The following is a 26,909-nucleotide window of genomic DNA, read 5'->3' as shown; positions in this document are numbered from 1 at the left end:
TATCTATCTATCTATCTATCTATCTATCTATCTATCTATCTATCTATCTATCTATCTATCTATCTATCGTTCTATCTATCGTTCTATCTATCTATCGTTCTGTCTGTCTGTCTGTCTGTCTGTCTGTCTGTCTGTCCGTCCGTCCGTCCGTCCGTCCGTCCGTCCGTCCGTCCGCCTGCCTGCCTGGTCTAATAACAATAAATATCTCTAATTTCCGAAATTTCAGTTTAAAGAAACTAAAAATGTACGAGAAAAGTTAGCAATTCTGTGAATCTTTTTTTTTAAAACCCATGAACCGATTCACTGAACTTCCAAAAGTTACTATGTTCTCTTGCTCCATATTTCTGCGAGGGAGCTGCGCTCGGTCTTTCTCAGACTAATAATAGACATTACAAAAAAAGTCAAATTATAATTGCTTATTATTGAGGCCACGTTTGAACATTAAAACCGAAGCATGGGGAGGGGTTAAAAGAGTCGACTGATCGATGACAATGGCTTGATCTCTTTCGCCCCGAGCAAAAGAGAGGCCGGTTGCGAGGAGAGAATTAACATGTTTGTTTAATTTATCCGCAACGAGAAACGCTTAATCATGCCCTGCTGACAGAGACTGAAAAAATCATAAAAAACGTACAAGCAGCAGTTATCTAGTCAGGTTGAAGCATCGCATGGTAAGCACTCTTATTTTTTTATCTCAACATTTAGCCACTGTGGGACTAATTATCAACTTTTTCTCTCTCTTTTTTTTTTTTTTTTTTCATGAAACAGCCTTAGTGTGCACTAGGGCCGGGATGTAGCCTGCCTCTAAACCCTTAGGTCCTGAGGAATACATTGTTCATTTGACTAGCGCTCATGCTAGACGACCCCACATATCCACTCGCAGACACCCCCAGCACCACCCCTCGCCCTGTGATATGCTGGGACTCTTCTTAATTAGAAAGGATTTTCTAAGTGAAAAAAGATCATTCCACGAGAAATTCATGCCGGCAACCCCCCAAAGCCCTCGTGAGGTTCATTTGTATACTGGCATGGATGCACAAATATAGCCAATCTGTATTCGCCATACAGTATGCAAACTCACTACAGTAATGGCATATTGATCACAATTTGTTAGTATGCATACGGCAAATGGAGATATACAAGGATATGGAATTTCACCTCTAATTGTTTAGTCAATGAGCAATTAAATCATAATGCCGAATCTGAAAGGCAAATGATGAATCCATTGATGTTCCTAGCAGGCCAATGTCAGTGTAATGAATGACTTCCTGTTGGAAGCTAATCAGAAACAAATATTGTTTAAAAGCAGGGTGATCCAGGACAGTAATGTGTATTTGCAAAAGTTTATGAGTCTTTTGGAGCAAAGTGTGTAGTTTCAAAGGGCAAAATGCCCCCTCCCTTTGGGTTTACAGCATGCTGTAATCATATAGTCAGCCAAGCATGTCAAAATTTCATCTTTATTCATCATTAACTTCTTCCAGATTCGCACCAATCAGGAAATGGGGTGGCGCATGAACTCCGCTGACCTCCAAACACCACTGTTTCATCTAAACCAGCCCCTGAAGCTCTGCTCATGGCCAAAGTCCACCTGGTCACTGGTGATCATATTGACTCAATGTGTTTTACTTTTGTTTAGGTGGTTTGGAAGTATTTAAATGCTAAATCATTGGCAGTGGTGATCCGTCCAAACTTTATTCTCTTTAGCGCATCACAATGTTGCATATCGGTGAGCTCATCACTTGTTTCTCCGAGGTTTGTTCTTCCTGACTGAGCCATGCAAAGCCAGGAGAGACGTGAAGGGCCTGGTCACCTCTGACTGCTATCAAACAGGACTGGTACAGTTGGGGATATATTAAGTCAAATGTAAGCCCTTCATGGAGGCGCTGAGCAGGTAGATGAGACGTCCCATTCGCCCAAGGATGGTTTTGACGCCGCGCACTCGATGCGGGGAGGGAGGGTATAAAACGCCTTAGGTGTAATGAAATAAACACGAGAAGCTGGGGCAAACGTTTCTTGTTACAAATGCTAGCTGAAAGGCACTCTGCCTGCTCTTAAGGTGAGGGGAAATATATTTACATCTGCTTATCTTTTGGCACAATCACTGTCAGCTAGCAGGTTCAGGGTGTGGGCTGAACCAACGATAATGATCATGATAAAACTGCGTTTGGATGGTAATATAACCGAAAAAGGTTCATCAACAGTTTGCTGTGTTTACTCTATCTATCTATCTATCTATCTATCTATCTATCTATCTATCTATCTATCTATCTATCTATCTATCTATCTATCTATCTATCTATCTATCTATCTATCTATCTATCTATCTATCTATCTTCAGGAAAAGCCTCATTTTGAGAGGCGGATCATTTCTGTCTCTGTCGACTGCTTCGTGTCTTTATCTTAGCAGGATGGCCTCTGAGCATCTCTATATTTGCATTCAACACGTTTCCGTGCCGGTTCGTGATTACATGCGCAGAACTGGGGAGGTGCGTCAAGCTCTTCTTGTTTATAATAAAGTGACAGAAAATCATTCAGGGGTCAAGTATCGCCCCAAAACTCTACCCGCAGACCAGATCCTGCCCATAGTGGAAACCACACACCTAATGAGGTCATTAAAGCCAAGACTCCATCAATATCTCTCTTTTCCCTCCTCTACTCCACCCAACCCCTTTCTCTCTTTTTTTTTTTCTTTTTCCAAATTTGAATTAATAATTCAACACAGTGCCTGGGGATGTATATTTCCTGAGTGAAGGACAGTTAACCCATAGCATGATTTGTTTCCCTCCTTTTACTTATAAGTTAAAAAAAATAATTATATTTATGTTTGACCATGTTAGTGTTAGCCAAACAGTACTGTTTGTGTTGACCGTTTCTCTCTCTCTCTCTCTCTCTCTCTCTCTCTCTCTCTCTCTCTCTCTCTCTCTCTCTCTCTCTCTCTCTCTCTCTCTCTCTCTCTCTCTCTCTCTCTCTCTCTCAGAAGCTGCAGTCTCTACCTTGAGGGTAACGTTACATGACGTGTTTGTAAGCTTCCTGTCAAAGCTAAGCTCATTTGTGGAGCTTTAACTTAACTACTGGTAAGCTGGATAAAACTAATAAAATATCATCATTAATTGTGATGTGCTCAGCAGTCAATCATATAATATATTATATAATATATATATATATACATATATATATCACATTATAAATAGCTTAATATATTATCTGGACAAATATATGTAGATCTATATGGTTTGAATATATTTGCATTGCGCATATACGCATTAGCTAACCACGTGTTGCATTTTGAAATGTGCTATAGCGGAGTATTAGCATACACTTCTAACATTTCTTTTCTCTTTCAGGTCAGCTACTAGAGGAACAATTTAAAGACAATCTCTCTGAATGTGAATAATAGCACATCTAGATGAATGGTGCTAACATTTGAAGGTAACCCTATCACCCCCTACACGCTCGAACATGTTAAGCTTCTCCTCCTCTCCATCATTTCCTGTCCTCTCAGTCACATTGTCTATACAGTCATTAAAATGGCAACCCTCCAGAAACATAATAGTTTGAGAACAAGCATGGAAAACACCAGGAATAGACAACACCCCACTCGCCCATACTTCCCAGCATTCCCGCTGTTGACAGACAACACACGGCCCTTGCCTGTCTCTTGGTGACCTCACGCCTGTCCTGCCATTCTCCCCCAAGTGAGACAATGTTTAGATAAATTCTCATTTCTATATTTGTCCCTGAAGTGTGACACCCGTCCAGCCTCATGCCATCCGCAGGTTTACGTTACAGGAAGACTGATGATGGGGCATTTTTTTCCAATCAGAAGGCGGTGCAGGCATTCCACAGCTTTGTTGCTTTAAATACAATGATGAGGGGAGGAAGGAGAGGTGGATGAAAAGGAGAACAAGAGACATGGTTGCAGCACCTGTCGGCTCATTTGTGCCGTCACGTTTAATAGCTCTCTCCGGTTACAGGGGACGGTTTTAGGGCTTAGCTGCTCTCTCGTGCGCCACGAATCATCACTGGACACATGCATGTCTTTGTGATATGCTTTTGACAGATGTTTGATGTCAGGATATATTTTATCTGTTGAGTCACGACTTTTAAAGTTCTGTCTGCGAGATCAATTTTAAATCTAGATCACTTTTAATTTGAATATACATGTATATTCACTTGGTTTACTTATTTGAAGAATTATTGTGATCACAGTTTTTATGTGTTATAATTTGTTACAATTCTAATTATGCAGCTCTGATTGGCCAATTGTGGCATTCTGCAACAAATGTATTTTTTATTTTTTATTAACATTAAACCGTACAATTGACCATTGTTCCAGGCAAAATTTCAACAAAAAACAAGGTACTGCAGAGATAATGTACAGCCAGCCAGTCATTATTATTATCGTTCTAAATTATTAATTTTTGAAATATCTAAAACGCTTCCAATACTAGTTTTCCAAAAAATAGAAACAATATCAGCTGCGCTTTCTCGCTCTCTCATGATCTATCTTATGGAGTTGCCTCCACAAACCTGCCTCCATTCACTCACTCATTTCATTTACTCATTCCCGCAGATTTTGTGCTCAAACCCAGAGTACGCGCACATAAACCCGACTCTCAATACTAAATTGAGTTCTTTTTCGCTGCTTATTGCGCTTAAACAGAGAAATACACACAAAGTAATGTCAAAATGCAGGTCTTGGCAAGTATTCATGTAAAAACAATCAGTTATGTTTTAAGTGAACGCAAACAGTTGAGAAAGAAAACACACGTCTAACAGTATAATGGATACGTGCGCCAGGTCTTAAAGTGACAGCAGCCTAATGTACATGCTGCCAAATTATGAGAAAAAAAAAAAAAAAATCTATATGGCTGTTTTTCCCTAATTGTGAAAATTGTGGCCAGTGAAAATGCTGATTGGCCAGTAACTTTGGTAAAAAGTTAATGTCAAGCCCGGTGTGTGTGTGTATGTATATATATATATAATCGTGATTAATCACATCCAAAATAAAAGTTTGTGTTTACATAATATATGTGTGTATACTCTGTAGAATTATTATGTATAAATACACACACATTCATGTATATATATTTAAGGAATAGTTGCATTTATATACTGTATATACATTTATATAATTTATATTATATATAAATATTTTATATATAAATATTACCAATTTTTCTTAAATATATACATGATTGTGTGTGTTTTTATATATATAAATAATTATACACAGTATACACACATATATTATGTAAACACAAACTTTTATTTTGGATGCGATTAATCTTTTGACAGCCCTAATATATATATATATATATATATATATATATATATATATATATATATATATATATATATATGTATATATATATATAATCACACAAACAGCTGCCAAACTATTCAGACAGTACTATTTTCACGGGGCATGTCTGCTCAGCTGTGTAGTGTATGTTTGCCCCGAGGGCTCATGGGGGCTGAGAGAAGAGCCTGTGTTTACCTTCTGCTGTGACCGGGTCACTTTTATAGATGTCCGCGGCACAGAACTCTTTCTATGAAATCGATTGAGAGATGACAGGCCGGGGAGAGGGGGAGTGTATGTTGGAGATTGTGTAACGCCCTTATCTGTGTTTGTGTGCAATGTTTAAATAAGACCTGGCAGTTCTCTGATCAATAGACACATCCTACCACAGCAGAATTTGTGTATTGCTAGTTAAAGCTCGCGCCTCCTCGGCCAGATTGGCTCGGCAGAGAAGGTCCCGGGCTCGCGGGCAGACCTGAGAAGATCTCGTGGCGTACCCTGAGAAATCGCAGGCTTTAATTGGCATGGAATAAGGAAGCGATGCACCCGCGGTGCAACATTATCAGCCGTAGACGAGCTAGTAAGCAAGAGAGACCTTAAGTCACGTAAGAAAGAAGAAAAAAAAAAACTCAGATATGCACAGGCAACAACAACAGGGCCCCTTTACAATGCACAAAAAACGCAAAGCACGGCACCGGTGAGGGTGAATAATGAACTTCAGCCCATTGATCGGAAAAACAAAGCCTGTATATGTTTGTCCCAGCAGGACCGCAGGTCTCATAAATCTTTAAGGGTGATCTGTTTTTGCCACGGCGTTCCTTTTCAAATGCATCCCTTTCGATTCATGTGATAGACAGAAACGGTGAGCTATTATTATTTTATAGCGCGCTAGCTCATTATACTTTGAAATGAATTTGTGTATTGCTAGTTAAAGCTGCGAGTGATCGCTAAAAGTGCGAGCTATGAAATCGAATGCAAAATTCCGGCACATTACGGATATTGATTATTGGTGTTAGCGGTGAATCTTGTAGCAACGCAGGCCAGGTATCATAAAAATAGCTCTGTTCTGGGGCAAATATCTGCAGGAACAGCCGGACTTCATCTGATTGATATTTCCAGTGCAGAGATCACTTAGGAAACACCTGACATGAGTGGGGCATGTTTCGGGTCCGGCCTGCCTGCTAAGTACTGGAGCGTGAGCCAGCTAGCGTGTTATGCAGCCGGTAATAAAAGTTGCTCATTGATTTTCTGTTGTTGCTTGTAACAGTTAATGTTGATACATCAATAGCTAAAGGAAAGCACAGGGTTTAATAGGAGGCTGAAAATGTGGAAATATGGGAGGCTTGGGTGTTAAATCACAGAATCTATCCCCCAGATCGATAAGACAGTTACAGCAAGTGTCCCTCTGCTTTCCTAATGTTTTATAATAAACTGACAGCTTGTAATAAGGCTCTGGCAGAGGGAGAGGAAGAGAGGAATCCGACGGGACAGAGGCAAGAGTTGTGAGACGGAGAAGGAAAACAAGTACCTATAGCTCAGTGTATTCTCAATCACTTCATCCAGGCCTTTTGTCGAAGGAAAAATCCAGCTGGCCTGCTCTTTCTGAAAGTGGGGAAAACTTTTACAAACAATTCACGGATACGCTTTTCACCGGAGACGGGTTTTTTAGTGCCAGATGCAATCTTATTCTGATTGAAAAGGTGAAGTTTTGCTGGTAAACTGGAGCATGTATGACTTGGAATCGGAAAATGCATCATTCAGTCCTACCTTTCCAGTTAATATTTTGGGTAATATGATTATGCTTTCAGTTACATATACCAGTGTTGCTATCGTTGACTAAAACGATTTAAAATTGAAATAGAAAATAAAGTATAAATATTACATGAAAAGCATAAACTAACATTAAAAGGCAAATTTAAAGCTGAAGATGAAGTACTATAATTACTATAACAGCCGTCAAAATATTAAATCAAAACTATACAACAACAAAATCACAAAATTACTGAGACTTATATATTTCATATAAAATATATATTTCAAAATATGAATAAATAAAGAATTCGAAATAACTGACCTACACCAGTGTAATGGTGACATTTTACTAGCACACTAAAATAATAATTATTAAAAAAATATCTAATTTATACTCAAAATATTACTTTCAAATGTTATTAATGAATGACTTTATTCTCGTAAAGGCCTTTTTTCTCAAATTTTCCTCTCTTTTTTTAAAACATGACTTTACAATGCTATTGTACAGTGTAGTACTCTCTTAATACCATTCACCACATTTTACCATACTCAAATCCATTCAACAGAAACTGAAATGAAAAAGTCTGATTATAGATTTGAGCTTCAAGTATAGCGATAAAATCACAACGGGAAACTTCTATCTATCAGGAGTAACACACCCAAATAGAGTTCATCTTGACTTTATCAAGAGTAAATCCATAGATGTAGATTCCAATCCCTACATAACACTTGGCGACGTTACTTATCTGAAGCGTTTGTAGACATTCAGATAACGACGCTAATAGCTAACGATCGGCAATCACACATAAAGTTGTTTGCAATTTAAAGATAATCATAAAGTAATGTGTAGTAACAGATAAAGAACAAAAAGCAAAGAGATAAAAGCTAATTGCAGCCGTGACACACAAGCAAAGTGTCGAAATCAGAGCGGAATGGCCGGAATTCGGCGAACTGACTGAATGCGTGACAAAAGCTAGTGGGGCTAAAGGTAAAGTGCCATCCTTTAAAAGCAAGAGCCCACTGTGTTGCACCGTGTCGACAGATATCAGCGGCTTTTAAAGCCTGATAAAGTCTGAAAGCCTCTTAAGGCTCCTAATGAGGGTGCCGTTTCATTGACTCTCTCTTGCAGAAGTGAGGCTTTTGATTTCTGTCGCGTGGAATGAAAGGACAGTGGGCAAAAGAAATAACCCTTAAATATTAGGGTCATTGCATGGGCTGCTTCCTCCTCTGCTCAAGATTTGTAAAATATCAGAGCACTCAGGATTGATTGGAAGGTTTTTCACCTTTGAGCGAAATCTAAATGAGCGTGTTTGGTGACAACCGCAAGCGAACACGTTGAGCGAGCGGTCAGATCGGGGAAGGGCTGCCGCACATTGTCACAAATCACTGAAAATAAATGTCTTCATGCACATTCTACACGTGCACGGCCACATCAATGTGTTTTCAAAGGGTGTCCGCGCACACATGCACTTGCTTTATATGTGTATTGATTAGACCCGGGCCTCACATCTTCCACATGACTTACAGCCCGTCAGTGCCAAACTGCTTGGCTCACAAGAAAAACCTGCCCCTATTATCTTGCATTTAATTAAGACATAGCTGCAGTTTTATGCACCATTATTTGGCCCCGGCCAGGGGTCTCCGAGGCGTAAATATTGAACCGTCCCAGCCCTCGAATGTTAATCAATCCCAACCGACTTCCAAATTATTTGGTCTGTTTCAGGAAATTAATATTTGCACCTGTTATGAGTCTTTGCGCATGCATTACTGATCTCCCCTCTCTTTGCACAAGGGTAGACGTATCGATTCAGATCAAGGAAACAAGACGGGCTGGCTTAATTAGAGCTTACCTATGTGGGAACAGCCTTTTTTTGCTGCTTTAAAGCAAGAGTAAAGGGGAAAGAGCTGCGTGCCGTGACTGTATGGTGTGTTGTTCAGAGGTGTTTGGACGAGACCCCCAGAGCCAAGCCTCAGGGACTTGAGATGCATCCCATCTCGTAGTCAAGTGTTGTTGCCATGGGTGGGTAGATAACACATTTTGACGAAAGCGAAGAGGAGATGAAAAAATGTCAATCATTTTAATAAAAATACTGTTGATGTAAATATGACAAGTTTGCATATTTTGGTTAAATTAGTTTAATATTTAACGTTTTTCAAAAACATGTCTAAAATCAGATGCGCAATTAAGGCGCAATCACATTCGCGAAATTTCATGATAAAAAAAGCTCAGTTGTCAATCGTGTTGCAAAGCACAAAGCACCGCTCACACAGAAGTCAATTTCAGACCAAGCCATTTTCTGTCGGTCAACGTGGCAAATTCGCGGAAAGAACTCGTTGTGAAATCTCGCGGCGTTTCAGACAGCGCACGGACAACGAATTGATTTCTCTTTCGCATCTTCTTGCACTTGAAAGGATACAAACACACAAAATGATGTCAAAATACCCATCTAGGCATGTATTCTCGTAAACGCAGTCAGTTACAGTGAACGTAAACAGCTGAGAAAGAAATCGGATGTGTATCATTATATTGGATCCATGCATTAGGTCTTAAAGTGACAGCAGCTTATGAATACCTGCTGCTGTCCATCATTAATGCTAATCAAACAACAAAACACAGCTTACAAAAGAACAAATATTATCTATATTTAATTTATACAGTGAACAGTATAGTGTTATTTTACATTTAGGCCTAATTGTTACATTTCTGTACCTGAATACTACAGTTAAACCTTACTTTATTTGTAACCTTGTTATCTTGTATTTATCGTTATATTTTCTTGCTGATCTGAAAAATTATCTGATCTGTGAGTCAAAAACCCTAATATGACCCAAATTGTGAGTTTTGTGATCTGTCGAGCCACTAGTGAAATCTGCCAAATAACTGTAAAGATTAACACTGTTCAATGCCCACCGTCTTAAAGGGATAGTTCACCCAAAAATCATCCTCATGTCATTCCAAACCTGGGTGACTTTTCAAGAATATCTCAACAGTTTTTATCCTTACAATGAAACACAATGGGGTCCGAATCGACAACATTGAACCCCACTTGACTGTATGGACAAAAAAAAAAAAAACTACAACTTAGGTGTTTTGCGGAAGAAAGAAATATATGAGGGTGAATATGATAAAAACAAATTTTTTTGAGGAAAAATTCATCCACCATTTGACCTAAATTTTTTCCTACAATGCTGGTTGAGGGCTTGAGTTGACGTTATGTCTCATCATTTTTCAGTAACTACCACCATTTTAAGATAGCTAGTAAAATGTTAGTAAGATGTTTCTTTGGGGTTTATTGTGGGCGAGACAATCGTAGATGTGTTTCCAACTGAAATGTTGGCATTCGACCCAGGAGTGGCCTCTACGACAGTCTCAACCCACTTAAACTCCACAAGAACATCTTTCACCCTTCAGCGCCTTTCCTGCTATTGAGGAAATCAATGTCTTGGTCGTAATTATTTAACCATTGATAAAGCCTTCAGCTCCTGCTAGAGCCCAAGCACCTATTCAACACATGGAGACTGACAGCGGGAAAGATAGAGACGCTTCGTCTGCCGGAAAAGCGTGAGAAGTGATCGGCTGACTGCAATCGGTCCTCTCGACGAGCCGGCGAAATCGAGGAGACAAGTGACTGCTCCCGGGTCAACTCATGTCTCTCCTCCTCTTTATTGACACTTAGCTTTACAAAGAGCCCCCTGGGCTGTCCCGACAGTGACAAATTGCGATGGTTTGGCCATGCTGAGTGTGAACAGACACTAACTTAGAGCAGTGGGGAGTGGAACGGCATGAGTAAATGCGATTTTGATTTCCGTTAACAGGCTTCATTTGTAAATGCAATACAGAGACACTCCGTTTAACGAGTGTAAGAGGGCTGATCCAGTGGATTTGATGTTTTGATGTCATGGAGGCCGATTGCTGACCTTGTGTGTGTGTGGCCTTGGGCTTAACAGCACATTTACCTGATAACTGATTCTGTTAAGCTTTATTAATTTTTTTAAAAACAGGCTTCATAAAGGATGAAATTTTAGCATCACGACAAGAGCTGCCACACTGGCCTGAACACAAAAGTTCATACAAATATATTTTGAATGAATTTAAATATAACATTTCTCATTTTAAATGTATGATTTTTTTACATGCATTTATTTCCATGCAATTGGAAATTTCGCAAAAGGGCAAAATATCTCCCACACGGGCTCAAGTTGGTGCCAACAGAATGTGCGAACTATACACTGTAAGAAATGTTGCTGCCTTAAATTTTTAAGTACAATCAACTTGGATGTTTAAGTCATTTGAACTTAAATTACATTAAACTGGCTTAAAAAATTAGTTGAATCTTGTATACTGTAACTTGTAAAAAAGCAGTGGAGGAATGTGTTTAGACACCTTGATGACGTACGTTTACTAGATATGGTGCAAAAATCCACATTTTCCACAATGGAAACATGTTCTCCGCTTATAAAGGGTTGAAGAGTGAGCAGTGGGCTGAGACGGAGAGAAGATAAGTTCCCATAATTCCAGTAGTTTTCATAAGGCACCATGGGATTTTCATGCTTCATTTAATTAACCTCTGACTGGCTTCTCAATAGCAACTGGCAAAGTGTTTTTCTCATCCATGCACTTGTCTGTACATAGAGCCCACCCGCCGCACCACCCCTCACCCACAGGATACTATTAATCGGAGCCATCTTTGATCTCTAGGCTTAGTTCTCTTAGTCTTTTAGTCTCTCAGGGCCTGGCACACCGCATGGGTGGGGATAGCTGCTAGCACGGGGCAGTGCCTGGGGCGATACACTCCCCTCAGGTGAGAGTTTTATTATGGATGATGTTTCCGCCAAATTATTTACACCAACAATCCAGATTCCCCATAAACCACAAAACCTCAGCTACGCTAACCTGATCAACATAAACACAGCAAGGCTGAGAGGTCTGGAGTTTCATGTGTTCTCAGTGCTGCTCTTTGGTCTGGGTGAGATGTGAGGAATCTTCTCTAGGTGTGGCGGGGGAGCTGGCGTGGATGCTTACGCCTGGCTTCATGGTTTCAGGTAGTTCAGGGATTCAGCAAACGGAGCAGCTAGAGTTCAAAGTACACACGCCCCCTACTCATCGTATTCTCTTTTCTGGAACCACAGGATGGTACAATCGCGACTGATACGATGATGTCGAAGCGGATGTATTAATATTCCATGTTCCTACGGGGCCAAACAGACACCCTGTTCTGGTTTTTCATGTTGGTCTTTCGGTGTAGACCTGTGTCTTTTGTGAATTGGCTGCAAGAGTTGCCTTGACCTGTAAGCCGTGGAACCTCTGATCGCTTCAATGTAAAGCTAGCAGGCTAACAGAAGCGAAGCTTTGAAGGTTACTGACAGTTTTAAAAGCAAAACTGGATGCACAACTTTGGAGCAAATGACCTCCTGATTTTCTTAACTCCAATAAAGCGGCCTTGGTTTTGTAAGTTTCCAAATTGTAAGTTTAACTAGAATTCGTGTAGCACTTACAGTAAGTGCGGTAAGCTAATGGTATCTATTTTAATATATAATCAGATTTTTATTTAAATCAGATATTTATTTACATTTATTTAATTTAATAATTAATAATAATAATTAATTCACCCAAAAATGTTAATTCTATCATGTTTCAAATAGGGCAGGTTAAGACCACTAACATCAAACATCAATTATTGTCATTAGCCAGGTTTTTATTTACATATTTTATGCAAGTTTTAGGATATTGCATAAAAATTGCTGGACAGAAACATCATGATTCAAATCAAATTTCCAAAATGCACATAAAAAATGGTACATTTTTTATGTGCATTTTGGAAATTTGATGTCAAGTTTGAAATAATTGATTGATTGATTTGATTGACTTGAATTTGAAATCAAATGGTACATTTTTATGCTGGAAACACACTGTACGAATACATTCACTTAAAAAAAAAAAAAAAAAAAAAAAAGGAACAAAGTCACCTAAAAAATTATCAAAAACTCATCCCAAAAATTGGATTTTGGAAATTCCAATTTTTTTTATCTTTCTTTTTTTTTTGGCCTCTAAACCACAATTTATTAAATTTAAGTGGCTTTGATTTCCATTTCTATTTTGGGCTAATTTTCCATAGAAATGTTTTCTTTTGAATACATTGAAACAATGCTTTATTTGTAGTGTTTTAGCAATATACTGATTTTTTTGCATAAATTAAATCTGCAACTTAGATGAAAGCATAACTAGTGACGTATTGTATAAAGAGCGACGTAATGTATTGATGAGCGAATAAGATTTCTGAGCAACACGATTTTCAGAGAACAACAGTTTTAGACAGACCTGACTAGTCTGGCATCAATAGTAAAGCAAAGTCGGCTGGATAGGGTATGAGACGGTGGCATTCATAATGATGGTTTTATCATACAAGAGGAAGCGGTCTTGTGGCTTATCTCAAGGTCCCTCAAGAACCTTGGAAGCAAGCAAGCGAGATTTGGAGAATGCACAGAGGCCGTAGCCCGCTTTTCTCTACCCCTCCATCCCTTTCTCTTTACTCACCCAAGCTGAACAGCACCAGGAACTTGAGGCAGACGAACTCCCTCTGGTCCAGCTGGAGGGATCGCAGTTTGCTCACCATCTCCTGCGCGTGACTCAGGAGGTTGTTGAGTGTGGCACCGGCTTGGGAGGCAATTAGGGCGTAATCCACCTAAAGAGAAGGGGCAACAGTGTTCACACACACAAACAACAGAGGTTTGACCACAAGCAACATGGCAGATCTCTGAAGGTTTGAAACATCTCAGGTACAGACTCTACAATGAATATAATTGCAAATAATAATTTGAAGATGGACCCTTTTCACATTACCAGGGTTCTCAGAAGCGTCGGTGAACTTATATAGTGGTGAACGGAAACCAAAACAAATAGGATTTTTGCGTTCCACGCCACAGTACTGTTTCTCTGACTCTCCAAATAAAGGAAAACAATTTTTTACGGTAGTCAGAAGTGTGAAAGATGTCAAATTGTATTAGAACCACTGTTTTCTGTCATTTAATGCCAAGTTAGGAACGTACAGTGGAAATGCGTCATCACGGTCTGTGACATTAAAAGAAAGATTGTTTTCCAACAGGTTTTTAGAACACTCTTCCCGTCTTCCATTGTTTGGTCAAACAGACAGCCTCGCCCCAAGAGCACGCCATTTGTTGAGGCAATTATTGAATTACTTATTTAGAACTTTAGGGAAATGGATCATAAATGGAAATGCTATCAATTCCTACGTTTATTTTTTGAGAAAATGTGCTCATATTTGTTTGGAGACTCACATATTTCATGGCAGAAAAAGAGTTGTTGGGAATGTTTTAGGAAGAGTTTCAGCCTTGTTCCTTGTTCATCAAAAATTCTATTTCTTGAATCAGAGTCCTTTTAGTTTAAAAGTTCAATCAAACTGGAGCCAGACGGCACTAGGCACCACCTTGCAAGTCTGAGTTTCTTAGTGCCGGCTGAGGTAAGCATGTAACCAGCTCTGGCAGCTCTACGTTTCATACACCTCTCTTCCTTTCTTTCCTTCCCAGGCTCCTCTCCACACAGCAGGGACAGTGCGCTGGGCCGAGGTCTGAATGATAATCAGCATCAAACCGAACGGTGAAGAGCTGCACGTTTCTCCATCCCTGGTGCCCAGACCCTCGGACCTCAGCGCCCCACACCAGACGAGGGCGGTGGGGGTTGGCGAGGCGTGAGTGAGCGGGGGGCCCCTGGAGGTCCCTCAGGCTACCGGGCCGAACCCTGCGTGGGACCCCCGTGGCCCTCTCCTCCCCTTTCAGGTGCACTTAATATCTGCAGCAGCAGCAAATTTGTCTTGGAGGCAAGTCCTTAGCTGCCACTCACTGTAAGCAGGCCATATTAAATTTTTATATTTATTGACAATTCATTACCATAATTGACTGCGCCAGGGTTTCTGGAAGAAGGTAGACTACGGGCCTCCTAAGCGTAAGGAGAGCTCCCTCTGAGCTGGATTTGCAATTAAAAACGCGGGCGGCTTGGAATTTATTTATTGTGTAAATATGATGAGTGGAATTTTTTAAAGTCCTGGCTGGAGAATTGCGCATTTCTCACCGGCTGTTTTCCGTGAATCTCTTCGAAGCCCGTATGAAGCTACTGAAGTTGTCAATTAACTGGGATTTCACCAAGCGCCCCAAGCGTTAGTAACCAGATAAAAGTAAAAGTAGCGGGATAGGATCACAAATTGACTCGAAGAAATAATATTGCAAACTGAAAATATTCAACATAAACATTAATGCAGTTATACAAAGTTATACATATTTAAATAATATTATAAATATTTTTTAAATACAGACTATGAAAATTCAGGGGGGAGAACCTACACATTTTTTAAAACAATTATGTGATTTAAACAAGGTGTAACATTTTTGTTCCATAATGAGGGTTGACACGACACTTGGCAGGCAGTTTGTAGTAATATTCTCTAATTCATTCGGACATTGTAAATACCAGGGAAAGCTGAAAATACTGAGCACTGTATGAATATGATTATGATAATTCGGGTACTTCTGAAGGCCTGGGACCTTCAGTGCGAGAGACAGAGACAGATACAGCACAAAAAGGAGAGGAGGGGGAGATGTATGTCTGTGACATATTGGAAAGACGCCCATGTAGTGTCATGTGTCGCAGCGTTTTAGGACTGATCCCACAGTGCTTTGCTGCCATATCAACACTAGGGAGTAACGATGACACAAATGCCCTCAAACAAAACGACAGAAAGTGGGCAGTTCAGATGACAGTCTTGTGGAGTAACAAAAATGTTTATGTACAGTATGTAGATAGATTTAGTTTTTATATACATTTAAATCCAGAGGAATATATTGTACTCCATATAAAAAACGATATATATATAATTTATTTGAAAGTTTATTTTATTTTTTATTATATTTTATCATGCCCATATATATATATATACATACATGCATACATATATACATACTTTTTTAACGACTTTAAGAGTACCTTGTATACAAGTAGCCAAAAAATGCAAATGTATGTATCTAATAATTTATTTCTACTAATAGCCAGTACACTGAGAGGCCGTCTGAAGTCATATTCCACTGATTTACAATATTCCTTTCGCAACTGGCGGAGCGTTTGTTTGTTATGCATAAATCCAGCCTGTGTTCATGCGCGAGTGTGTTGTGTGGCTGGGCTGTCAGTAGTCTGATCTGGAATAATAGGAAGTAATGAACTGTTTGAGTCTTTGCCTTCTCCCTCCCCAAAGGCTTTTTTTCAGCACCAGCTGTTCATTAGGCAAAATATGCAAACAAGGTCCTCCACCCTGCCCCCAGCCCTCCGTCAGACCTCGCTAATCAAACACAGAGAGAGACGCTACGCAGAGCACTCGCGATCCAGACAAATCAAAGATAGCGAGGACGGTGAGCTCTCAAAGATCTCCAGATGTGGCACATCACATACTTGCTCGGATTGTATTGCTCAGAGGTTGCTCTTTCATGGCTCACGAGGCTAAAACCACTTTCGCACCAACCAAACGAATCAAATTATGACCTCAAATAGACGTCAAGTCTGTTTTCAGTTGTGCTCTTACAGAAATTTCTCCTAGAGTTCCTTGGGAGAGATAATAAATGAGACAATTGCTGACATTGGAAAAAGTATAGAGCTATACAATTTTGCTGAGATCTCATCGTTGAGATCTGTTCCCATTAATGTTTCAAATTTTTAAACAATTGTCTAATTTGTGTTTTTTCTTTCTTATAGTTGACTTGATGGAAATCATGTCAGGAGCTGGAATCGAACTCGCATTGTTTGCTGTAAAATGTCACGGCACTAGATCACGGCTATGAAGAGTCACAGATATCAGTTCTCGAACTTTGCTCTTATCCTTAGATGATCTCTCCACATCTCTGTCATATTTATCATATCATTTATCACCTACAATTCACTTCTGTTTCAAAACTGTTTGGAAAAGTTTGGAGTCCCTGTGTTTGAGCTGTCACTACAGGTGGAGATCACTTTGTTGAGCAGGAGAGGGAGGAGGGAAAACAGAATTAAAAATTAAACTCGTGCCTTACTGACAGGCAGACAGAAGCATATTTATTTATAAGCAGTTTAAACATCTTCTGGAAGTGTGTGTGCATGTGCTGGAGCCGGAGACAGAATTAAAGGTCCTCGTGTGCAGAAAACTTCAGCTGAGCCTGAGGCGTCCGTCCAGCGCTGCTCCTCGGAGACGACTGAGGTAAATCATACATATCTTCTGCTGCTTTTCCCTCCGTCCGTCTCTCTCTGTGTCTCTCATCCCTTCTTCACCACGATGACTCGTGCATGCTTAACCAACCATTTTATTTATTCGTTCACCACGCACTTGATAAGAAGTGTACAATTGATTATTCTGGCCACATTAGTTTATATCTAAGCGTAATCTATTTTTAATGGAGTGGCTGGGGCAGTCGATAGCACTTTAAAGGATGTTGATCCACACTGGAAAAAAAGGCTTGATGAGATCTACGGGGAGGAATGGAGACTGGAGCGGACACTCACCTGTTGCCCCGTGACCAGGAGGATGGAGCCCTCTTTGGCGTGCATCACCTGCCGGAAAACGTGGTCCAGGATGAGGAGTTCACTCCAACAGTTCTGGAGAAGCTTCATTTGGTCGTCAACCTGAGGAGAGACCAACAAATGCGTAAGAATGCATAGATACTTTTTAACGTTCGGCTGGGTAAATTAAGTGATTCGAACATGTTCACCGACTTGAAAAAGTTTTGAACTTAACCTTGAGTTAATTTTTTTACAGATGAGGCTTAAGACTAATCTCAGACTAAAATGCATGTTTTAACTGAAAGCAACTTGCACTAACATATCTTAAAACATCTCAGTGCCACTGTTTTGTCTCAAGATGAACACCTGTTCTTTTCCAATGCACATTTATAAAAGCTATGAACTATTGAACTAAGGCCTAATCCGTGAAAGCGGGCCTGAAAATGCTGAATTCTTGGCGGATTTAAAACTTTTTGTGTAAATTGTGTTTGTCCCGTAGCAAACATTTATTTTCTTCTTCCAGTCACATAAATAACACTTAATCAGAGCATATTATTTGAGAGGGAAAAAATCCTGGAACAACTTCCCAATTTGGCTGATGTCATCAAGCCCATAATGTTTAGCTCCACCCCAACAACATGTCATAAAACATTTCATAATATCAATTTCTCATTTAATATCGGAAAAATGCCACAATATAGAATTGGAATGGGTTGCGAATGCCGTTTCACATTGTTTTTAAGTCACAAAAGTTGTTCAGTCAGACGCTTCTTCGTCCATTTGTCATTTGAGTGTTATTTCAAATTTTGACACTCCGTTTGTAATTCGGACAACCAGTGTGAAATCAATATTTGTCTTTAGGTCGCAAGAGGTCATTCTCGTGTGAACTTCGCCGAATGTCACAGTTTTCAGTTAATTAATCTGTTTGTCGAGCGATACGGCTTCATTTATCCCTCATGATTAAGTAGCATGTTCAGTGCAGCACAGTTAGGAGCACGTACGTTGAGATGCTCTCGGATGGGAAGTGAACAGCTCCAACAACGCATTCATTGTCACCCTGCTTGGTTCTCATGGCTCCCTCGGTCAATTATTAAACATAGAGGTGAAAAGAGCTCTTTGAGTCCGATGTTGGCAAGAATGAGGAAAAGTGCTGAAAATGAGTCCCTGTCCGACTATTCTTGTGCAGACATTCAAAGAACTACATATGAAACGGTTTTGATTCCCAAATCACCCATGTAAAATGTTTACACAAGGGTCATGAAAATACAGAAATGCATTGAAACGTAACGATTATGAAGTCCTGTGAGGACAGCGAGTCAGCTAAGGACGTGAAAATAATTCTTGCGGTTTCTCAAGGCGGCGATAGCGTGAATGAAATGCCTTTGGGAGACTCCGTCGATATCTGTTTCGGACTGTTTTGACTGCTCGTGATTCTAGTTTGTGCTGCTCTCATAGTCACAACAATGCTGCAAAATCAATTTAAAGAATGTATTTCCAAATCCGGCAAAGCAAAAGCCTCAGAAAACCAATCAAATCTCTTCTTGTTGGGCATCACTGCCCTTATATCAACTGATTTACTGTACAGTCAATACTATATGACCTAATTTCTAATATAAATTCTCCAGGTTCAAATACTATGACTGATTTTTAAGCCCATGTAGCCAATGTATGCATTTGGCATTGTTAACACATCTCATGTATCTGCCAGCAAGTCAAACATGCCCGTTCTACAAAGAAACCTGTCATTTGGTCTTCTTTTTTTATGACAGGCGTTCTCATCAAAGGCCTTGTCGCCACATGAGCCTCTTTTGCCTGGCGCATTTGGGTCATCAAACAGAGACGAGTCAAAGCAGGGGAAGACACAGCAGACTGGGGCCGCTGCCAGACACACGTCAGATGGGCAGAGAAGGCATCTCTGACCTTTTAAAGTGCGTCTGACACCGCTGTTTCCATGTCAGCTCGCTTCCCTTTGCTCTGTCACAGCTATGTGTAACTCGGCTCTGATGTGCACTTACAACAGGCAAGCTATGTCCTTTAACACTGGAGCTAGTGACTTTGTAGGTTTAATATACAATGGCTATCAAATGTTAAAGTTTTTCTCTGTAAATCGTTTGTAAAAAATATTTCTGCTATCTTTAATTATTATTTTTCAAATCTAATGCTGAATTGAATCAAACAAATTAATAGAGGTCGACCGGTAAATCGGTTTTGCCGATTAATCAGTTTGTAAAATAACTTTTGTTATTTTTTAATGAACACGATTCCTAATCGAATTTGTCAATTTCCGATTTTTTTTTTTACGAGTAATTCACACAGAAAATAGCACTTTTGTTGCTACAATATACAATTGCTATACGTACAAAGTTTGCATTCAAGGACTTAATTTGGTGTAAATTATTCGTAAAACTACTTCTGATAGAAGTTATCTGTTTTAAAGAAAAAATATATATTTTTCAAAAAAAAAAAAACCATTTTCATTGTTTAAATATGTAGTATCTATCAAACATTTAAGACATTTTAGGTTTATTATTCATACATTTTTGTTTTGTTTTACAAACAGCTATTCTACTTAAGTTTAATGAATGAGGCCCATTGTGTTTTAAAATCATAATATGTAGGCTATACCACCAAAAACACCAGCAACAATGGCGAAATATGTTGTACTTCAATGTTTTACACTGTCATAAAGCTTTTGTGATTAGTATTTTTTTCCCACCATGGATCCCAGTAATACACTCAATACTCGCGTCAAACTCACAGATTGTAAATTCAACTGTATAATCATGACATGCTAAAAATAAGATTGCAATCGGGTGTTAATGTTTATCTAGACGAGCAGGTCGTGTAAGGTGCTGGAAAAATACCTGGAGGTCAGCCAAAGAAAAACACACTTATTGATTTCAGTCTGGAGGCATTAAATTAGGAATCTCAGACAGCTTTTGTTCGACTGACTGAATAAGCAGCGATTAAACATCAAATCTGTTGACCTACACAGAAATCTCACAATTCACAAATTCTTCTTGCATACTCCAGATACAAAAGGTGTGCTCGTCTAAAACACCTCAAACTTATTGCGTTTATTCATGTGCTGCACTTCCAATTTTTCAAAATCAGAGCTTTTACTTTTCTCTCTTATGATAAAAAATGCATAATCCTCCAAGAAACCAATTTAATTCCTCTACGGTCATTCAGGCATTTCTAGATCAATGTAGCGATCAATTGCTGAGCCCCCCGCAGTGCTCCTAAAGAAGATCCTTAGACCCTCAACGGCATTACGGAAATTTCCAAATGAATGTAAAGTGATTATTTGCAAAGAATTCCAGCCTTTTTTTTGTTTTCATTTTTAATGTAAATGATGTGCAAATATGTCTCGTTGCATATCCAAAAGTCATATTTATTCATCACTGCCTGAAAGGGTTGACCGGTGATAATAGAATAGAGTCCAAATTGCCAAATATGAGCTTTTTTTCTTTATCCCACATGGTTTTGGTAGAGTGCCACAAGCATTGTTAAGGCACGAGTAACGAGCTTACGCAGCTGGAACTGCTTTTAATAAGTATTTTTTTTGTTGTTTTTGAAGTGCCCTAATGAACAGATTAATAGAATCTCCTTCAGTGCCCATTAATGAACAGAATGAGACGAATGATTTATTTACAACTAAAGGCAGGCTGCAAGTACGTGGCCCACAATCACATTTGCATAAATACGAGGATGGGAGAAAAAAAAAAAGATGAGGAGGTAAAAGGAAAATAAATCCCATCTGAAATCTTATGACCTCTTGGATGTGGATCAGTGTGGCTAGTCGGGAAACTACAGGTGAGGTTTGAAGTGCACTTCAATGGTGCCGTCAGGCAGTGAGCTTTGAGTCGTCTTCTGTGGACATCTGTTCATACGCTGGTATGCACACTTCATCTCTGTCAGGCTGGCAAATATTAGTTGATGTTGGATGTTTCCCTTCTGTTGGTGAATTTCTACAGTATTTTATACAGGTAATGCAGTTTATATAAGAAACAAAATAGATCATTATTTTCTGAACTGTTTTAGGCTGTTGCTAAAGATCCGAGCCAAAAGAGCCATTTTTTCATGAGTAAACTGTTTATGATTTAGATTTTTTTTCTTTCATTTAATCTGGCAGGTGAAATTTGTGAGTCCGATTGCTAAAGTTGAGGTCACATTTTCCGTTGCTCGGTGAAATTCAACAGACGAAATCCAGTCTTTCTAACAGGAATCCGTGCGATCGGGAGTTTCGAGTAAGAGCGAAAAAGTTCCCTGCGCAGATTTCGCTCATTTTCAAGTTGGTCCGAGAGTCTCTCGCATATTGCTAGTAGCTCCCTGATGCCCACAAATTATCCTACAATATCCCGGAAATCGAGCGGGCGAGAGGAAAGCCTGTTTCCACCTGGTATTAAGATGCATTTTCGGTGAACCAATCACAAGTGGTCAGCCAAGACGCATTACCATTACACCTGGTAGTATTGCGTTTCAAATGCGTCTTCGGGGAACACTTGCGTTCAGATTTTGTGGAGACCCTCGCCTCTTTTTTTGTCACACTCAACTACATCACGTTCATGTTCGGTGCATGAATACTATGAACGAACCAGTGTTTGGCGGCTTATTTGAACGAATATAATACACTGTAAAAAAAGTGATCAGTTGACTTAACTCAAAAAAAGTGAGGAAACCCATTGCCTTAAAATTATTAATAAACTTCATGCGTAATTGAAAAAATCAAGTTATGTGAACTTCCACATAACTTAATTTTCTCAATTATGCATGAAGTTTATTAACTTAATAATTTTAAGGCAACGGGTTCCCTCACTTTTTTTTAAAGTTAAGTCAACTGATCACGGTCATTATGGTGGGGGGTGGGGGGAGTGTTGTTCCATCTCCCAGAAATTAGTTTTTGCAGGGTGAGATGTCTGAGTTGGTCACATGAATTCGCCACATTGAGCAACAGAAAGCTGCTTAGTTTGAAAGTGACTTCTGTGTGAGCTGTGCTTCATACATCTCTTCGCTATGGACAAATTATGCTTTTTTGCCATCGCTGAAATTTCAGGAACACACTTTAATCCTGCTCCTGGAGGGCCACTGTCCTGCAGAGTTTGGCTGCAACCCCAATTACACCCCTCCTGAACCAGATAATCAGGCTCTTACTAGGCAATACTAGAAACTTACAGGCAGGTATTTTGAGTTAAGTTGTCCCACCAGGACCAAGTTTGGACACCCTTGTACTATCGCTTCTGTCCACAACAAACCGCACCGTTAAATGTATCATTCGTGTCCGTAGCACAAAAGGTATGTGCCTAAATTTAATTCCAACAAATTCCCTAATCTCTTTATCAACACTAACAGTATTTGTAAACCTATAAAAGTACAGTTAATCTCATGGGAGATAATCTAAGTTTCCCCGAATCCCCAGAGGAAGTGCTAACAATTTGTGCTGAGCTGTCACATTCTGGCTTCCTCTTTAGCCGTCCCGTGGGAGCTGATCTGACGTGCTTTGGATGCTCGAGACTGAAGGGGCCTGGTTTGGTTTATTTGGCCTCACTTTTCCCTGATCTTGTGGAAATCTCCCAGCTTGTTTGTCATGGCAGGGCCTCTGTTTGCTCTCTTGCTCTCTCTCTGCCAGGGGGTCTGATAAGCATGCTGGGACTTTGAGCAGGTGGCCACCAGCCGCTGCGGCCGCATTGCTTCATACCCGTGCTCCTCTGAGGGAGCTGCCTGGCATCTCGCTCTCTCTCCGGACTTATTTTAGAGTCCGAAGTTGCTACATATGGGATAGAGCTCAGTGAAAGAGCTTTTTAAGACACGGTTTACCTAAAATCGAAAATTTGATCATAATGTACTCATGCTGTCTACTGAGGAACACAAAATATGTTTTGAAAAGCAGCTCTTTTCCATAAAATGAAAGCATATCGTCAACTAGGGACGTAAAAAATGTTTTAGTAGAAAATTGTACGGGCTTGGAATGACACGAGGGTAAGTGAACTGAATAGATATATGAATACGAAATGGCTAATCGCAGTTGTTTCCAAACATGTAAATATATACCCGCGACATTATTAAAGGGGAACACGGTAACTCTGGCCATTTCTTCGCTGATTTTCACTTTTGTTGTCGCATGCTCTCTCAACGAGCTCCCCTTACAGCGGTGGGACGTATATTTCACAACAAGGTCGTAAAAAAAATCACTTGCGGCACCCTCCTCCCCCTTTCTACCGCTGCTCATGTGCATATAATAATAATACATCAAGCACAAAATCATAGAACATTGACATGTATGTCGAATTGCCGTAAAGCAGTTTGTGTTTCTCGCTCGTTCTCGCTTCTCACGAGACTTTCTATTTCCAACTTACCGGGACGTTAGTCCCCATGTTGCACGGTTGGTTTTCCACCTCGAACGCTGGGGGGAGTGGGGAAAGTCACCATTTTCACCAGAACAGGTTATTTAACCATCCAAATGATTTCTAAACGGTTTTATTAAGTTGAAATAGTTGCCAAGTTCCCCTTTAAAATGTGTTCCAAATGTGTTGCGTGTGGTGTGTTACCGCAGTATAAGAAAGGCTGGACGCAGAAACCAACTCTCAGCAATGCTAACTATCCATGCTGTAATCTTGTCCCAGTGATGTTGAGTCCACGAGACGCATAGATTATGTAGGCCTGACAGCAATGTAAATTGAGATATCTTTGGGAAAACATTTGCATTCCTGGTACAAGCTATATTTGAGGAGACCTCATGGTATTCTTACTCTGAATGTCTCTGCGAGGGGGGATAAACAGATGCTCATAATTCATGTGTTAGTGTGCAGGTGAGCAGGTTTGGGACTCGTCCAAGGCTAGCGAGTGGACAGCGAGCAACTCGACGGAGTGACTGGCTGATGATGGGGTTGGGGGAGGGGGTGTTTGATCGATCGCGACGAGGAATAGAGATTGATCAGTTCCCACGGTGACCGCATTAACACTCTCCCGAGTGTGACTCCTGACCTGTGAAACACCCAGAGTTTGATCAGAGCCCCACAATAAAAACAACAGCAGGGTTTAGTGGGACATCAAACATCTCAGGACATCACCGAGATTAATGAGACTATAAATGCTTCTTCTAATTAGTGCTTAACCGATATCGGCTTTGCAGTGGCCGAAATATATATTTATACAGGTGTATACTATGGTCTACTATTGCTGGGATTTAAAAAAAAATAAGGGAAAAAGAAATAAATCTACACCTGCTGTGCTGTGTTTAGCTGCCAGACATTCAACTTCAAGGACACTTGGTGTGTATCTTTTCAGAATGAAACTGAAACAGGTTCTTACTGTCTGGTCTTCATCAATATAAAGCAACCTGCCACATACTTGGCTAGAACAATTTTATACATTACTGTACTTTGCTACAGTTACCTTAAGACGCTATGATTAAAGACTAATTCATTTGATAAATTCATGAGCAGTAAACCGGCAGCCTTTCATTAATGAAGTGATATTCAATAAAACTCTACAGCCTTTTTGTGGTCTGCATGCTTTTCAAAACTCTAATAAGTCTCTTGAGCAACAGCACAATCCAGAGAGAAGGAAAGGATGAAATTAGGTTATGAGAACGAACGAAAACAAAAAAAACTTTTTTTCAAACCTTAGGCCATTTATCAGTACACTTTAAGTCCACCTGGGCAGTTGTTTCGAATAATTCACCAAGTGAATAAAAAAACAAAACAAGTCTCTTCCAATGGATCCGAAGGCTTAAAGCTAAGAAGCTATCAACTAATTATCAAAAAAACACAGCAGCCCTGATCAATTATTCAGCTGAACATTAGACTCCTAATATACATGCAGTCATGGGAGGCTCTCTGAAGTACCACACACTACGCTACTTTACCCCAACCCCCCCTTCCACGAGTCAGTGAGAAAATAATGCTCTCCAAATCCACAATGAGTTGTGCACGCCACGTCGAGCCGGAATCGATCGAGCTTCTCAATCTGCACGCTGCGCGCACACACATATTCACACACGGTGTCTCGCGTTTAGAATGATCGCCGTATTTTTATTTGATTTTATTTCCCCCCGTGCCGTATTTTCCCCTCAATTCTGCGATTTATGGGTGTCTTTATTGGCGACGGCTGTCAATATTTATGGCTTTTGTGTGACACGCTGACAGACAACAGGAAATGACTCTTGATTGGCTCTGTTGGGAAATGGGTCCAGGTAGGCCGGGGCTCCTGTATTATTTAGCTGGGGGATGCAGTCGCCTACCAGAGTGGCTTTATGCGTCTGTCTGTTCTCGTACTAACGCATCGCCATTAGTAACCGCCTGCACATCATCTGCTCTTATTGAGGCAGAAAACAAGAGTTGACCTCTCAATGTAAATAGACATTCAGGCATTTTTAATTCATTTTACGCCCTATTTCGAAATAGTTATGTATCAATGCATTTCATTTGCATGCGGATTAAGTAAATGGTATTGTTCTGATGTTTTTATTAATTTATCTTATATATTTTATATATTACAGAGGCCCTAAATGGACATGGGGAAGTAAAACAAAATGAGATGAGAGGAAAAAATATTATAAAATTATTTTATTTCAACTTAAATTACATTAAAATGACTTAAAAATGTATAAGTTCTTGTATAACTTATTAAAAAAGTTACAAATTGTTTAACTTATTTTGATGAGTTAAAGCAATGTAAAAACATATGTTGCCATAACTTATTGATCATATATTTTTTACAGTATATATATATATATATATAATATATATAAACTTATTTTCTTTGCTAGCCTTTTTTCAGATCATAGAAGTATTATGACTTGATTTTAAGCCAAAACTTTGTAATGTGTGACATATATGGATAACACCAGATGGGTCTCATGCCAAAATGTGTCACACTTGCAGCTGCAGACCACCCTCCTTTATTGAGCCTTGCAAACAGGTATAGAAAGAATTCAAATGCCTGCTCACTCAATCTGAGAGAAGCATTACTGTCTTAACTATTACGTCCCTATAGTGCGATTTGCCATTTTTGGCATCGCACCATTGTAATGCAATGCTCAGTTTTAAAACCGCTGTCAACACGTCGGTTGCTTGACTGTTCGCCTGGTGCGAATTTGAAAGTTTTTCCTCTCCCGTAGTTCAGAAATCGTGAAACCTTTCCTTTCATCTTCATCAGGGGATCAGGATAAAGAAAGAATGTAATTACGAAAACTATTTTGCAAGTTACGCTCATAGATGTAATGTGTTTGGAAACGTTTAAAAGTGCCAGCCGGTGCCAATGTCTCAGACTGAACCTACACTGTGAGGCAGAAATAAAAGATATAAGTCGGTTTAATGAACAGGT

General features: G+C 39.7%; 1 protein-coding gene across 5 annotated transcripts in view; it reads right to left on the bottom strand.

Annotated features, from left to right (window-relative positions):
- nr5a2 (nuclear receptor subfamily 5, group A, member 2) overlaps window positions 1-26,909 on the bottom strand; it is a 91,557-nt gene that overhangs the window by 3,426 nt on the left and 61,222 nt on the right. For all 5 annotated transcript variants that reach the window (XR_013795217.1, XM_079592123.1, XM_079592122.1 and 2 more), the window contains 2 exons: window positions 17,586-17,705; window positions 13,587-13,734 (listed from right to left, as the gene is read on the bottom strand). Coding sequence is in view for 4 of the 5 variants with exons in the window: in XM_079592123.1 (XP_079448249.1) it covers window positions 13,587-13,734; window positions 17,586-17,705 (268 nt within the window). In the remaining variant the exon portion in view is untranslated. The remainder of the gene's footprint in view (window positions 1-13,586; window positions 13,735-17,585; window positions 17,706-26,909) is intronic.

Source organism: Phoxinus phoxinus (genome assembly GCF_949152265.1).
Source record: "Phoxinus phoxinus genome assembly, chromosome: 20".
Taxonomy (NCBI): domain Eukaryota; kingdom Metazoa; phylum Chordata; class Actinopteri; order Cypriniformes; family Leuciscidae; genus Phoxinus; species Phoxinus phoxinus.
The sequence above is the reverse complement of the archived record's forward strand: the minus strand, read 5'-3'. Positions and strand labels throughout refer to the sequence as shown.